Below are 17,600 nucleotides of genomic sequence, written 5' to 3'. Positions count from 1 at the left end.
ACTGTGGTTCAAGATGTGTAAGTTCAGCAAACAAGAGAGAAATAGAACTGATAAAGCCCTGGAGACTCTCCTCAGTGAGATTAGGCACTGATGCTAATACAGGCTAATCTTTGCCACTCACAAAACATGCCACACTGACGCTAACCCCTACCTGAAGCTCATCCGTATAGTCAACACAGTAAATGCTATAGGTATGCCACCACAAACAACCTTCTATGGGATACGATGGTGGGCAATGCCTTTTTAAAGCATCTAATTGTGTTGTGGAATACATGCTAAATGAATAATTAGTCTTCAGGAAATAGCTTTAGGTAATTACAAATCTGTTACTTCCATGGTAGCTATGGTCACCTCCTGTAGCACGCATATAAGTGCACTATATAATGACAGAAATGACACCTATTTTCCTCCTAGTAGACAGTAAAGTGTGGAATGTAACAGGGAAACTCAACACTAATTTGGGGTAAGCAGCTGTGAGTGCAGTCATGGAGCTCTGGTGGTGGAGGTTACAATAGAAGCTAAGTGCCAGAAAGTACCACAAAGGGTTCTGCCTGCCTACACACCGTCAAAGAAATATGAACAAGGTTACAAGTTTAGTAGCTGTCATTGTTCAGTTGGTAATGTACATGCGCACACACACACAAACACACCCATCTGGTGAATTGTACACGTACAGAAACCCAAATTAACCCGCTCACAAGATTATAATTTCACCATTACATAACTCTCTCTCTGCATCTTCTATCTCCTCTTTCTCCCACTGCCCTCTCTCTTTCTCCCTCTGCCCTCTCTCTTTCTCCCTCTGCCCTCTCTCTTTCTCCCTCTGCCCTCTCTCTTTCTCCCTCTGCCCTCTCTCTTTCTCCCTCTGCCCTCTGCCCTCTCTCTTTCTCCCTCTGCCCTCTCTCTTTCTCCCTCTGCCCTCTCTCTTTCTCCCTCTGCCCTCTCTCTTTCTCCCTCTGCCCTCTCTCTTTCTCCCTCTGCCCTCTCTTTCTCCCTCTGCCCTCTCTCTTTCTCCCTCTGCCCTCTCTCTTTCTCCCTCTGCCCTCTCTCTTTCTCCTTTGCCCGTTACTTGTTCTCTGTGATTCACATCATGATGACCGCCACCCACAGTCTCTAAAGCGTACACTTGGGATATAGCCAGGTGCTACTGAACAAAAGTGAGCTGATGAGGTCAAAGTTCAATCCCATATTGCACCACATCACACTACCGGAGTGTGTCTGCTACCATCACTACCAGCCAGTGTATTAGACTAGATGAAGAATCCTGTCCGGATACACTGCATCTATTAAGAGATACTGCCAGTGTATTTAACTAGGACTTTCTAAAGAGAGAAAGCTTGTTTGTTTAACTCAGAGTCAGACAGCACTGGGGTGCTAGGGATCTCTTATCCCTCACAGCTGAAATAAAGTAGAAGAAATGTACTGTGCTGCAATGTAATGCTAGTCACACACATCACACTGACTGAACATATTCCATTGCTCTCAGCGGGGTATTGCCTAGACTCCCCTCAAAAGCTGACGAAATAAAATCAACACGGAGCAGTCCCTAAGCAAACACACTTGGATTCCACTGGGAACCACACTGATACAGACACATTCTACAGGCTACAGTATCTAAAATACACTGATAAATCAAACATGCACACACACACACCACCTCTCCTCATTTGAGTTGAAAGCAGGAGTGAAAGATGAGCAGACAGGTCGAGTGAAGTGAGACAGTGATACAGGTTTAGAGAGGGGATAGAGGAGCACAGTTAGAGAGAGATAGAGACTATACATAGTCATACGTGGATGTGTGTGTTGTGGAGGATTAGCTCTCCTGGCCCGGGCTTTGAGTAATCTTTCCCCCAGTTACATAACACTGGGCCATTAGTCAGCAACACACACAGAATGAAAACATTTACCTCTCTTTTATTCTGGTCATTCTTCAGGTACATTGACAAACATTTTACCACCACCAATAAAGGTTTGTAGGGATGCTTCTTCACCACAATGATTGGTACTCAATGAAAGTAAGTTTGATTTTCCTAACTAAGACAATAATACACTGAACAAAATATAAACGCAACATGCAACAATTTCAAAGAGTTACAGTTCATATGACAAAATCAGTCAATTGAAATAAATAAATTAGGCCCTAATCTATGGATTTCACATGATATGCATCTGTTGGTCACAGAGAACTTAAAAAAAAATGGGCCTCAGGATCACATCTTGGTATTTCTTTGCATTCAAATTTCCAGTGATAAAATGCAACTGTGTTCGTTGTCCGTAGTTTATGCCTGCCCATACCATAACCCCACTGCCACCATGGGGCACTCTTTTCACAGCAAACCGCTCGCCCACACGATGCCATACACGTGGTCTGCGGTTGTGAGGCCAGTTGGATGTACGGTTAACGACGTTGGAGGCGGCTTATGGTAGAGAAATGAACATAAAATTCTGGCAACAGCTCTGATGGACATTCCTGCAGTCAGCATGCCAATTGCACGCTCCCTCAAAACTTGAGACATCTGTGGCATTGTGTTGTGTGACAAAACTGCACATTTTAGAGGGGCCTTTTATTGTCCCCAGCACAATGTGCCCCTGTGTAATGATCATGCTGTTGAATCAGCTTCTTAACATGCCACACCAGGCAGATGGATGGATTATCTTGGCAAAGGAGAAATGCTCACTAACAAGGATGTTAACAAATGTGTGCACAACATTTGAGAGAAATTAGCTTTTTGTGCGTCTGGAACATTTCTGGGATATTTTATTTCAGCTCATGAAACATGAGGCCAACACTTTACATGTTGAGTTTATTTTGTTGTTCAGTGTATAAAGAATGCTGATCATGCTTTGGGAAATGTTGATAAAATGATGAGATGGATCATGCAATGTGATATAAATGATGTGTAGATTATGTAAATGTATAGACTATGCATTACAGTATAGATTATGTAAATGATTAAACTGCGCATTACAGTATAGATTATTTAGATGATTAGACTATGCATTACAGTATAGATTATGTAAATGATTAAACTGCGCATTACAGTATAGATAATTTAGATGATTAGACTATGCATTACAGTATAGATTATGTAAATGATTAGACTATGCATTACAGTATAGATTATTTAGATGATTAGACTATGCATTACATTATAGATTATGTAAATGATTAGACTATGCATTACAGTATAGATTATTTAGATGATTAGACTATGCATTACAGTATAGATTATTTAGATGATTAGACTATGCATTACAGTATAGATTATTTAGATGATTAGACTATGCATTACAGTATAGATTATATAAATGATTAAACTGCGCATTACAGTATAGATAATTTAGATGATTAGACTATGCATTACAGTATAGATTATGTAAATGATTAGACTATGCATTACAGTATAGATTATATAAATTATTCAACTAGGCACAACAGTATATATTCTTTAAATTATTACATTATGCACTACAGTATAGATTATGTAAATGATTAAACTATTCATTACAGTATAGATTTTGTAAATTATTAAACTATGCACTACAGTATAGATTATGTTAATTATTAAACTGCACTACAGCATAGATTATGTAAATGATTAAACTGCACTACAACATAGATTATGTTGGGGATTGCTTCCGTAGAGCTTCAGGAGGCATCGATCCCCTGATCACACTGGGATTGACTGATCAATGCAGATGCAGGATGCCTCATTCTATTGGCATTGGGACCTCATGCATGACATTCTGGCTATTTGTGTTTTACAGGCCAGAGCAAAGCTGTGTGTGTGTGTGTGTGTGTGTGTGTGTGTGTGTGTGTGTGTGTGTGTGTGTGTGTGTGTGTGTGTGTGTGTGTGTGTGTGTGTGTGTGTGTGTGTGTGTGTGTGTGTGTGTGTGCGCGCACTTGGCATGAGTGTGAAACAGAGAGCGAAAAAAGCGATAGATAAAGCGATGTGAAAGAGAGAGAGTAGAGAGGGGGGAGGAGAGGGAGGAGCGAGACTGTGGGCTTGTTTGAGTGGTAAGGCTGAAGCAACCAACTGCAGACGAAAGTCGAGGAGTGAAGTCGGAGGAGGTGCATCTGCTACAGCTGAAAGTCAGACACTGATGTGGTTTTCCAACAGCAAGGCTTAGTGCAACATGGCAGTGTTTGTTTGACCTGACCAAAATCGATTTTGGATCAAAACCTTGTCAATAAAGCAGTGAACAGTGTGCAGGCTTTCTTGTTCTTTACTAACATGGCAGTGTTGCCATTGTTTCTAAACGTTTTTCTTTGTAACATGTCTCCAACCCCCATATGTGTGTACATTGTACTATCAATTGGGGAGAGAAAGCCTCAAATATCACATTCATTTTCATGGGTGTAAAGTACTTAAGTAAAAATACTTTAAAGTACTACTTAAGTAGTTTTTGAGGGCATCTAACCTTTACTATTTATATTTTATACTTTTACTTCACTACATTCTTAAAGAAAATAATGTACTTTTTACTTCATACGTTTTCCTTGACACCCAAAAGTACTCTTTACATTTTGACAGGAAAATGGTCCAATTCACACACTTATCAAGAGAACATCCCTGGTCATCCCTACTGCCTCTGATCTGACAATCACTAAAAACAAATGCTTTGTTTGTAAATTATGTCTGAGTGTTGGAGTGTGCACCTGGCTATCCGTCAATTTTTTTTTTAAACTATAAAATTGTGCCGTCTGGTTTGCTTAATATAAGGAATTTGAAATGGTTTATACTTTTACTTTTGATACTTAGGTACATTTTTAGCAATTCCATTTACTTTTGATACTTAAATATACTTTTACTCAAGTAGTATTTTCCTGGGTGACTTTCACTTTTACTTGAGTTATTTTCTATTAAGGTATCTTTACTTTTACTCAAGTATGACAATTGAGTACTTTTTCCACCACTGTTAATATGTACATATCCACTGTATACATATGAATCGCGACAAAGTTGCTTGCTGTTTAGTCACGTCTTTGGTCCTGTTCATGTGGGTCAAACAAAGACACTCTAATGATTGGATGACAAATAGTGCCTCCCACAATGCATGCGATGACTACAAGTTGCAGCTGGTGAAGAGCAACTGCAGAAAATTGAAGTCAACCGCAGTCGAAACATCATGACCTTTGATCACATGGTTGTTGTTCATGCAGTCAACATGTAAACATGCTTCTAACAATTTTTAGCCCCATAATGCAACAGACTTTGAAATGCTAGTCACCGACTTGAAAAAAGTGATCCGCTCAAATGCGCCGAGAGAGAGAGAGAGAGAAGAAGACAGTGAAAGGGGGAACCAGGGTTGCAAAGCTACTTGTAATATACCAAATTACTGGAATCTATAGAAATCGATGGCAACTTTGGTCATTTATACATTAATAACTTGTATGTCTGTGTCCATATTGTCCATGAGTTTTTAATGGATAGACCATATGGTTGTTAATGGGATCGGGGTGTGAACTAAGGTGTTGATGGAAAGGCTTTGTTAACTAGTCCTACAGGCAGAAATTAGCAGTTTTGGAATATATCTATAGGATTACTAGTAGGGATGCATTGATATTACATTTTTGACCGATACCGATATCTGATATTTTCCTTGCCAAAAAAAAACGATACCGATAACCGATATTTAAAAATGTTACGGCCTTTTAAGCATTCTAGTACAGTTAAATAGTTAACACACACACACACACACGGACGCAGGGGTCTAAGGCACTGCATCTCAGTGCAAGAGGCGTCACTACAGTCCCTGGTTTGAATCCAGGCTGTATCACATCCGGCCGTGATTGGGAGTCCCATAGGGCGGCGCACAATTGGCCCAGCGTTGTACGGGTATGGCTGGGGTAGGCCGTCATTGTAAATAAGAATTTGTTCTTAACTGATTTGCCAAGTTAAATAAAGGTTACACACACACACACACACACACACACACACACACACACTGAACAAAACGTTTTTTTTGTTGGCATTTAGGTATGTCCCCATTATCAGAAAAACATAATCAAGACCCATTTCTTTCACTTGCTGTGCTGTTTGGTTGTTCATTTGTTCAGTCGTTTCATTCTCAACCAGGATTTTATCATACACGTCAAACAGTGAAGTTTCAGCTCTGTCTGTCCGTGGCCTCTCTTCCTCGATGTGCACTGTCACTGTGTCCGTTTCCATCTTGTCCAGCTGTGTATGTAACATTTCACGTAAACCCTGTTTCTTGTCTGCATCGAAGTAACGGTCCTTGTACCTAGCATCGAGCATGGCGGCGACACAGTACAGAGGCTCAGAGAGAATGCCACCGAATCACTTGTTCGCAGCCTCGAGTACTTTTGTAAGTTTTAACCCCACGGTCTGTCGGCAGTTTTGTTGAGCAGGCGTTTCAATGCCATGACAGAGGGCATCACGTCTGCTGCTGACGCCGTTGATTAGCTTATTTCTCCAGTCAGTTGTTCAAATGGCGCTAGGAGTATGTTCATATTTCCAAGTTTCAAACATGTTCTCAAATGCCATTGAAATGGCAGCAGCGGTATGAAAACCAGCACATTCTTGAGCATGCAATACGGCTTTCCTCAGTACAAAATCCTCGTCGACCCACTGTGTTGTCAGACTCAGCATGCTCATGGGACTGACATCGCTGGTCCAAATGTCAGTCGTGAAGCTAATAGCAGTGACGCTCATAGCAAGTAGCTCATAGATGTACATTTCAACAATACTGTGTAACTCCAGTAGGGCAACATCTGAAAATTAGTATGTACCGGGGCTCGACCAGTCGGCGAAAGCCAACATCCTCCACGAGAGAGGATGGTTGATTGTCAAGGGCAATGAATTCCATTATCTTGGCGTTAATGGATTTCACCTTTGAGTTTTGTTCTGTGTAGCTCTATATTTTTCGTGGCGTCATTACGTCATCTACTTACGTTATATAGGTATGCACGTCAGCGTTGACATCGATTTTGCAAATTGGCGTTAAACTAGACATCGGGCTGATGCCGATTTTGGCATTTTTAGCTAATATCGGCCGATTTCGATATGCTCACCGATATATCGTGCATCCCTAATTACTTGACTGAGATTTCTGTGCATAGGATGACCAGATTAAATGAATGTAATGACGTTCACTTCAATACCTCAGAGAGTATTTTTCCCCAACACAAAACAGAAATAGGGAGCACACTGGAGGACAACAATGTTTATCTTTGCGCTCTAAGTGATACCTACAGAATCACCACGATAGTTATACTGCACGGCTTTGTGTTATGTTGATAATAAACATCATAGAAGAAGTGACATCATTCCTTTAGATTGAATATCTCCGATCCTCCTCTTTCTTTCTTTCTTTCTTTCTTTCTTTCTTTCTTTCTTTCTTTCTTTCTTTCTTTCTTTCTTTCTTTCTTTCTTTCTTTCTTTCTTTCTTTCTTTCTTTCTTTCTTTCTTTCTTTCTTTCTTTCTCTCTCTCTCTCTCTCTCGCAATCTTCCTCTCTATCTTCACCTCAGGTGAAGTGAAATGGTAGGTGAGGGTTAATTAAGGTTGTTATAACAGAAAAAACCTTGACGGTTAAGTTTAGGCATTCATTCTGACTGGTTAAGGTAAGGGTTAAGGTTTGAGATAAGGTAAGGTTAAAACAGGAAAAAAAATACAAAAAGTGCCTAGCACTGAGTCAAATAAAGATTAAATATATATATATTTTTTAAAGCACTGGGATTGAACCTGCAATCCTCAGAGCCGAAGCGCACAGTTTAACACAATGCCCTAATAAGCTGCGAGCCTACTAGGTGGTAATACGTGCTCACGTTGGCCCTAGTGGACGGTATTGAAGGCATCTCCTGACATCCTGGGGACCTGGACAAATGTTGAATCCTGAAGTCTATCTGGTGTGATCTCGCTGCAAATAGCCCACCTCTGACCCATGAGCCATCCTCCTTCTGCCCTGGACTAAACTCAGTGACCTATACCATCTATGGGAGGGTTAGCCTGGGTAATACTGGCATCAGCAGCATAATCTGATCAGCAATACAAAGCACAAGACTGTCTATCTCACTGAACACCCCCACACACACAAACACACACTCAAACACAGGAATAAATCATATGAGGTGTAGACAATTGGATTGCATTGCAGTAGATTGTCATTGCCTGTGTGTGTGTGTGTGTGTGTGTGTGTGTGTGTGTGTGTGTGTGTGTGTGTGTGTGTGTGTGTGTGTGTGTGTGTGTGTGTGTGTGTGTGTGTGTGTGTGTGTGTGTGTGTGTGTGTTTATTTGTTGGTATGCATTCGTGCATGCAGCCTACACACATATATAGACACATATATATATATATATATATATATTATTAATTTAAGTGTGTTTGTTTATTAGGCCTATGCTTGTATTCCCATATCTGTGAGAATGCATGTATGTGATCGTGATCATGTGCACTTGCATGTGATGTGCGCATGCATGGAGGCATCATTGTGTTTATTATAAAGAAGGAATGTTTTGGGTGGTTCACTGTGTTTGTGTGTGTGGAGGTGGGAGTGTACAGTAAAATGCAGGTGCAATGCAAAGGTGCACGTGGTTTCTAAAGCCCCCTGACCAAACATAGGCCTAATCAAACCGAAAGAAACTAATCCATCTGCACCAATATGATTCTAGAATGGGAATTGATTTGAGGTATGAAACCTTAGAAAAAGATGCAGAAAATAAACCAAACATTATTTAATTTGAAAGGACAATGTTTGTTAATTAAAGAAGTAGACTGTTTGATTATTAGAATGATAGAAAAATAAAGTTCAGTGATTAGAGAACTTGTATAAACCAATTATTAGTGATAGCCTGGTCAACAAGATCCTAACGGGTTTGAAGTTATTTAATTGGCAGTAATAAAGAAATCAGGAGAAGGTTGACTTGGGAAACTAAATGCTCGGACCCCAAACATTCAAATCTAACAATGAGTTCATGGAATCAAATCAGGGAAATAAAAAGACCAGCTATTAACAAGAATACGTAAAAAACATTTGACTTGAGCGCGTTCTTATTTTTTTAAAATGTTTTAGGGCAGTTCAGGTTGGGCTTTAGGCCAGATGTGTCAAACTCATTCCACAGAGGGACGAGTGTCTGCGGGTTTTCGCTCCACCCTTGTACTTGATTGATGCATTAAGGTCACTAATTAGTACGGAACTCCCCTAACCTGGTTGTCTAGGTCTTAATTGAAAGAAAAAAACCAAAACCCCGCACACACTTGGTTCATGTGGAATGAGTTTGGCACCCCTGTTATATGCTAATTGTTTCAGAGGGTTTCCAACATGTTTGACCTTGAATAACGTATATTTAGCCTAACAGTAGGCCTATAACAGCCGCGACAATGAGAATTATTTGATAACCAACTTCTCTATTTTTCACTATTTTCCTTTCTCCCTTGTTTCGTTGTGATTATTAGTCTAGCATATGCTACAGCATCGTCCGTCAGTCAGTCGGGACAGGTTTTGGCAATTGCTAAATGATAATTAAACAAGACATATTGTGGAGCCCTTAATTTTTTAATAACCTCGTGGATGGGAGTGCATTTCTCTGTGAGCAGCATAGACTCCACAGGCCGCAAAGGTTGGGAGAGGGGCCGCCCGGCGCACACTGATTTAATCATATCCGACAAAACCCTTTGGGGCGTGCAGAGAGAGAGAGGAAGACTGGGAGGGAGAGAGAGCCTCTTTTACCCACCACGACTATAAAGTAAAAGGTTAATGCAAGGAAGCGCTTGACTTTCAAAGCCAAATAGCATTAGCTAGCAAGGGACACCATAATAGTCACGAAAAAAGAGAGAAAAATACTATTAATATCACAAAAGTGTTGTGGCCTAAATTAATTATGTTAAATAGGCTAAATATTGACTAGAATATCTAGAACTTCAACAATTGGCAAATATTAACAGGGGAATAATATAATAATAATAATAATAATAATTTGAATGCTATTATTACAACAGCAATGTCTGTATGCACCATCCCATGTTTTCTATTTAATGATGACAAACTCAAATTAAGCTACCCGTTGATAATCAATGATTAACGTTAAATTGCCTATAATTCAGAAGTCTACAGTTTAGTTAAACCTCACTTCATTATTAACATAATTATGTTTTATTATCATTTGCGATTATAGGTATACAACGTAGAATTAGTATGTTGTCTGAACAACAGAGGCAATAGCCTACCTCCCAGTGAGGCTATCACCTGTCTATCATTAAAAAAACAGATTATAGGCTACTTTTATGTAATGATAATAATTCCTGTAGGCTTAGTTTCTTCATGGGTTATATTTTTAGTGATTGTATTTATTTTACAATTAATACGTTATAGTGATCATCTTAATAACACTACCTATGTAATTTGCCCACAATTAGTAATCATGTATACGTTAATTTGTTCAATTATTGGGCAGAACTGCATTGCCACTGTTTTGCCATTCTGGCATAATTTGTAGGAGATGTAAAATAGGCCTACTATTCAGCATTAAAAGCCTTTGATCTAATGCACATGATTGGGACCGGGAGAAAGAGGAAGAGCAGTGGAGTGAACTTCCGTCTGGAAGACGGGGGTCAGTTCTTTATCACTCACTCTCTCTGGTGTGTGTGCGTGTGCGCGCGCGCGCGTGTGTCTGTGTGTATGTGTTGGACCTGGGGGGGCACTGCATTTCGATGCTTTCGGCGCGGTGCGGCGCTTGACTGACGGAAATGGGTTAGTAGAGCGCATAACACGTTGGAACACAGAACCTCCGCGCTTGGCCCTAGCACCATGGCGGTCTGGTACACACAGCCTATATCTGCTGCTCTCTGAGAAAATAGTTGTTTCTTTAAATCATCACTGGCAATAGAGGTCTAAACGCGCGCCCATTTGTTTGTAGTGAGTAGAAGTTCCTCCAAACTAGTGGAGTGTGGAGTTAACTCAAACACTGTCACTCACTTAATGCAAGGTGTTTGATGGACCACACACACACACACACACACACACACACACACACACACACACACACACACACACGAACATCCGAATAGGCTACCATAATGACAATAAATGGCCATGTTATCCTCACACTTGGGCTAATAGTCTGACTGAGGCTGTATGAGCAAGTTAGGCTGAAAAAACTTCCCTGTAAGTTTACACAGCCCACACACAACATAACTACAGTCCCGAATGGATGTGTGGGATACCAGTGTGATGTGAGTGAGTGGATGTGAGGGATATAGCGGCCGGGCGCCACACGCGCTCCATGGCCAGCTATTTAAATGAGCTGTCAAAAGCAGTTGGATTCTCCTTACCTCGCATAGTGGTTGTGGTGCGATTCGCTTCCGAATGCAGCAGTCATGAAGAAACAAACATAAAGACTTAAAAAAGCAATATCCTCGGGCAAAAAAAACAATGTTAATATTCGGCGTCGTCCACGTTCATACAAGGAGTGTTTTTTATGTGCAAAAGCATTCCAGTCCAGAACGGGCTCGAGCTTGGTGACGCACTGGGCAGAGCGCGGACGGTGGAGTCTGGAGCGGTAGTCGGACGGTTTGAGTCGTGCGCGCAGCGAGCATGCGAGTTTTCACATGACATCTGCGTCTGCACATCAACCCGAGGTTTTCACTGTTTCCCCCCGGCGGAGGGGAGAGCGCTAGAGGCTTACAGGAGCAGGGATTGGACTAGCACTTTCTGCTCCTCCCACTCTCGAACGTCCCCAATGAGTGTGAGTGTAGTAGCCCATACTAGACAGTATCCGTCTGCGCGTGAGGGCACTGTCATCTGTAACGCACATACATAACAGTGAGGATAAGATATATCATCCTCCCAAATAAATTGTGTTTACAAACAGTTAGTTAGCCTACAATAACACATAACCTAACTATCTAACGGACATATGTAGAACCTATTGAATTGGAGTCAAAAGATGGAGCGTTTGGGGGGAAATCACACGTCTCTAAGTTCACAGACAGTCTGCAGTCAAAGCAATAGGTTACAGAAATGCTTTTTGAATGTATCGGCCTATACATATCTTACAATTAGGTATTATAGCCTAGGCTACCCCAGTTAGACGAGCAAATCTTGAAATCTTTCAGAATTGGGATTTAATAAATGGTTGTATCTAAATAGTTTATTGATACACAGTTCAACATTCTCTGGTAAATATTTAAAATGTTCCTTGGATGTTAAACACTGTAATGGCTGTGAATTAAATAGTAGAACAGAACCATGGAAATATATATATATATATATATATATATTTAAATAGGCTATTCAATTGGTAATCAGTAAAATGTTGCTGTTCAAATGCTTATGTGTCACTGAGAGGATGCCATTAGGCTACATGTCTTAATGTTTCTTCTGCAAAGCACATACAGTGGTTCCCTGTGCATATGCCCAGGATGAGTGTGTTTTTTTACAGAGCAGGAGAAACTGACAAACTATATGTACAAAACAGAATAAGAAACAGGATGATGAAAATAAGAAACATACATTGGGGATAACTGAATGTAACTCAAATCATAGTAGTCAAAATAACCAGGGCTCAATCACTAACTGGCAGCATGCCAACATTACCCCTCTCTGATCAGGACAGAAATGAAGGAGTTTAAATACACTTTAAAACATGGCCTTCATCTGGACCATACCATTATTGGAAAATCATAAATCAGCGGCATGAAATAAAGACACAAAATTACTGTACGGCTATTTTATGAGGATTTATGTTTTGTTTTAGTGAACTAACCTGTTTTTTCTTTATGGCATTTTACACATGACTAATATATGATAAATCTGTGTTTTAGGAAATTATTGTGTTTACCAAATGTTTTACCTTGAAATTGCTTTATTGAAAACAGGAAGTGACAGACATTTTTTATTTGTGGCCCTCAGTGGTTGTGGGTGATGGTGACCATCCAGTCCTTGCTCCTACAGGAAGTCCTCCATCCACCTGTACTCTGACCCTCAACTTACATTACCAATAACCATATTCAGGCATATTCAATTAGAGTGAAGAAACATGCATTGTTTTATGCAGAGTATCACAGAGATGAACAAACAATTCACATCTTCAATAACGAGGAATTACCGGTAAGTAACACACAGAGCCAATTCAAATTAAGCCTATGTTCAATGTAGGCCCCTGTGTGGTGAAGAGTGATTAAAGGTCATGTGTGGGGATGATCATGGAGTTGTCCCATTGTGCCATCACTAGCACATAGAGGCATGCTGCCTATATATATATGTAGACTTGAAATCACTGACCACTTTAATAAATGGAACACTAGTCACTTTAATAATATTTACATATCTTGCATTACTCATCTCATATGTATATACTGTATACTTCTATTCTATTCTACTGTATCTTAGTCTATGTCGCTCTGACATTGCTCGTCCATATATGTACTGTATATATTCTTAATTCCATTCCTTACTTAGATTTGTGTCTATTGGGTATATGTTGGGAAATTGTTAGATATTACTTGTTAGACATTACTGCACTGTCGGAGCTAGAAACAAGCATTTCACTACACCCGCAATAACATCTGCTAAACATGTGTATGTGACCAATATAATTTGATTTGATTTAGAGATGTTATTATGCCATTCTTACCCCAGCCTGACCAGCTCTGACCCCTGACTGACCCCGCATTACATTACTTCCTATTATGTCTGACTTCACTGTACTTCAGTGTACCTACAGTTTCACTCTATCGCAATCTGAACCGTTATGTCATAAGCATGCATTGCAGTGACTCTACCTCTCACTTATGGGATCATTACTGCCTTACTGAGATTTTAGCACCACATCTTGTTTTTTCATTCTGAGTAGCCCAGCTACAGTTGTATTCCAATTGTATTTCATGGAGATTATTAGGCTTATGATGGACATACTTTGACCATAGATGTAAGCACCTTTACATGCAAGAGTATATGTTGGTTTGCAGTCTATAGCCCCCTGCCCCATAGCCCCTGTAGTTGTGGCGTCAGAGTGTTGGACCTGGAAAGGCAAGGAAAGAGAGAGAGACAGAAAGAGGGGGAGAGAGAGAAACAGCCCTGAGCACATCTCCACTGACCTACATTTCATTCCTTGCTTTTTTCATCCATTATATTTTTATCTCTCATTTCTCTTGTACCAACAGCTCCGTAATTGTGATGTAATGACCAAAGCAAGTGTGACAAAAGGCTAGACTGGTCAAAAAGATGGTCCTGAAGAGAGACAGACATCCAGAGGGAGAGAGGGAAAGAGGGAGAAGGGAAGAAAGGAAGGAGTGGGCTGTGTCAAAATACAAAAAGCTTTTCCTTTTTGTTCAGGCAATACAACCTGTCCTCATGTGCTCTTTGTGTGCTTCAGTGATCTTAATGGCATACAGCATAGTAAGCAGGAGCCATCTGAGCTCTAAGGATCCATTCAGCAGGATTACCTCTCATTCTGATGCCTTATCAACTGAGAGAAAACCTATTGATGACATGGAACTAAAATGATGTGACACTACATTGTTCCTTGAGAAGGAAGAAAATAGAGGATAACATTCTTGTGTTGGTGGAGGTTCCTTTAGCTAGGAAATGGAAGATAGACCGCCATAGAAAAAAATATAAAATAATATTCATTCTACTAAAGGCTTATGAAATATCCTCCTTGTAAGTACAACTACTGGTATACTAAGTGTGTAATTCTGAATTGAAGAAGTCTGCTGCCATATGGTGTCTAAGCAGAGTGAGAAAGGAAGTGACTGGGCCATGCCCAAGGGCTTAGCTTGGGGAATGCATTGAAAAGCACTCAGACCAGAGACAGGATCCAAGGTCTCTCCCTCTCATTCTGTCTTTCTATCTGATTCAGCGCTACTGCTTCACTTTACCTCCTTGGATTTGTTGTCTTCCTCTCATAAATCTTCTCCTATGTGGTCTTTCTACATTTGACCTGCTTGTTTCACCCCAGCCATGTTTAAAACTGTTATGAAATTATCTCTCTGTATCACTTTCTCTCTCATTGTATCTATCTCTGTATCTCTCTCTCTCTCTCTCTCTCTCTCTCTCTCTCTCTCCCAATTTCAATTTAATTACATTTTGATGTAAGGGCTTTATTGCCATGGGAAACATATGTTAACATTGCCAAAGCAAGTGAAGTAGAAAATAAACAAAAGTGAAATAAACAATACAAATTAACAGTAATCATTACACTCACAAGAGTTCCAAAATAATAGACATTTCAAATGTCATATTATGTGCAAATAGTTAAAAGTACAAAAGTAAACATAAACTCAGCAAAAAAAGAAACGTCCTCTCACTGTCAACTGCGTTTATTTTCAGCAAACTTCAGCAAACTTTTTATGAACGTAACAAGATTCAACAACTGAGATATAAACTGAACAAGTTCCACAGACATGTGACTAACAGAAATGGAATAATGTCCCCTGAACAAAGGGGGGGATCAAAATCAAAAGTAACAGTCAGTATCTGGTGTGGCCACCAGCTGCATTAAGTACTGCAGTGCATCTCCTCCTCATGGATTGCACCAGATTTGCCTGTTCTTGCTGTGAGATGTTATCCCACTCTTCTACCAAGGCACCTGCAAGTTCCCGGACATTTCTGGGTGGAATGGCCCTAGCTCTCACTCTCCAATCCAACAGGTCCCAGATGTGCTCAATGGGATTGAGATCCGGGCTCTTCGCTGGCCATGGCAGAATACTGACATTCCTGTCTTGCAGGAAATCACGCACAGAACGAGCAGTACAGTGAGAGAAAAAAGTATTTGATCGCCTGCTGATTTTGTACGTTTGCTCACTGGCAAAGTGTAACGGTCATCGTATAGAGTGGACCAAAATGCAGCGGGTATATTTATCATCTTCTTTTATTGAAGGAAAACAAAACACAATACAAAAACAGTCCCGTAAGGTGCACACACTAAACAGGAATCAACCACCCACAAACACAAGAGAAAACTAACCCACTTAAATATGGCCTCCAATTAGAGGCAACGACAACCAGCTCCCTCTAATTGGAGGTCGTTCCAAAACCCCAACATAGAAATACAAAAACTAGATAAACACATAGAAATAGAATAACATAGAACAAAACCCAAAAACCCGAAACACAGAAAACAAACACCCCCTGCCACGCCCTGACCAAACTACAATAACAAATAACCCCTTTTACTGGTCAGGACGCAACACAAAGAAATTATCAGTCTATAACTTTAATGGTAGATTTATTTAAACAGTGAGAGACAGAATAACAACAAAAATATCCAGAAAAACGCATGTCAAAGATGTTATAAATCGATTTGCATTTTAATGAGGGAAATAAGTATTTGACTCCCTCTCAATCAGAAAGATTTCTGGCTCCCAGGTGTCTTTTATACAGGTAATTAGCTGAGATTAGGAGCACACTCTTAAAGGGAGTGCTCCTAATCTCAGTTTGTTACCTGTATAAAAGACACCTGTCCACAGAAGCAATCAATCAATCAGATTCCAAACTCTCCTCCATGGCCAAGACCAAAGAGCTCTCCAAGGATGTCAGGGACAAGATTGTAGACCTACACAAGGCTGGAATGGGCTACAAGACCATTGCCAAGCAGCTTGGTGAGAAGGTGACAACAGTTGGTGCGATTACTCGCAAATGGAAGAAACACAAAAGAACTGTCAATCTCCCTCGGCCTGGGGCTGCATGCAAGATCTCACCTCGTGGAGTTGCAATGATCATGAGAACGGTGAGGAATCAGCCCAGAACTACACGGGATGATCTTGTCAATGATCTCAAGGCAGCTGGGACCATAGTCACCAAGAAAACAATTGGTAACACACTACGCCGCGAAGGACTGAAATCCTGCAGCGCCCGCAAGGTCCCACTGCTCAAGAAAGCACATATACATGCCCGTCTGAAGTTTGCCAATGAACATCTGAATGATTCAGAGGACAACTGGGTGAAAGTGTTGTGGTCAGATGAGACCAAAATGGAGCTCTTTGGCATCAACTCAACTCGCCGTGTTTGGAGGAGGAGGAATGCTGCCCATGACCCCAAGAACAACATCCCCACCGTCAAACATGGAGTTTGAAACATTATGTTTTGGGGGTGTTTTTCTGCAAAGGGGACAGGACAACTTCACCGCATCAAAGGGACGATGGACGGGGCCATGTACCGTCAAATCTTGGGTGAGAACCTCCTTCCCTCAGCCAGGGCATTGAAAATGGGTCATGGATGGGTATTCCAGCATGACAATGACCCAAAACACATGGCCAAGGCAACAAAGGAGTGGCTCAAGAAGAAGCACATTAAGGTCCTGGAGTGGCCTAGCCAGTCTCCAGACCTTAATCCCATAGAAAATCTGTGGAGGGAGCTGAAGGTTCGAGTTGCCAAACGTCAGCCTCAAAACCTTAATGACTTGGAGAAGATCTGCTAAGAGGAGTGGGACAAAATCCCTCCTGAGATGTGTGCAAACCTGGTGGCCAACTAAAAGAAACATCTGACCTCTGTGATTGCCAACAAGGGTTTTGCCACCAAGCACTATGTCATGTTTTGCAGAGGGGTCAAATACTTATTTCCCTCATTAAAATGCAAATCAATTTATAACATTTTTGACATGCGTTTTTCTGGATTTTGTTGTTGTTATTCTGTCTCTCAC

At 40.7% G+C, this 17,600-nt stretch overlaps 1 protein-coding gene across 1 annotated transcript in view; it reads right to left on the bottom strand.

The window, feature by feature from the left end:
* LOC106585703 (nuclear receptor ROR-beta) overlaps positions 1-11,577 on the bottom strand; it is a 38,671-nt gene extending 27,094 nt beyond the window's left edge. The window contains exon 1 of the mRNA XM_014172220.2: positions 11,290-11,577. Within this exon, the coding sequence (XP_014027695.1) occupies positions 11,290-11,296 (7 nt within the window). The 5' untranslated portion in view covers positions 11,297-11,577. The remainder of the gene's footprint in view (positions 1-11,289) is intronic.
* Between the last annotated feature and the right edge of the window lie 6,023 nt (positions 11,578-17,600).

This window comes from Salmo salar, chromosome ssa24 (assembly GCF_905237065.1).
Source record: "Salmo salar chromosome ssa24, Ssal_v3.1, whole genome shotgun sequence".
In the NCBI taxonomy this organism is placed as follows: domain Eukaryota; kingdom Metazoa; phylum Chordata; class Actinopteri; order Salmoniformes; family Salmonidae; genus Salmo; species Salmo salar.
The sequence above is the reverse complement of the archived record's forward strand: the minus strand, read 5'-3'. Positions and strand labels throughout refer to the sequence as shown.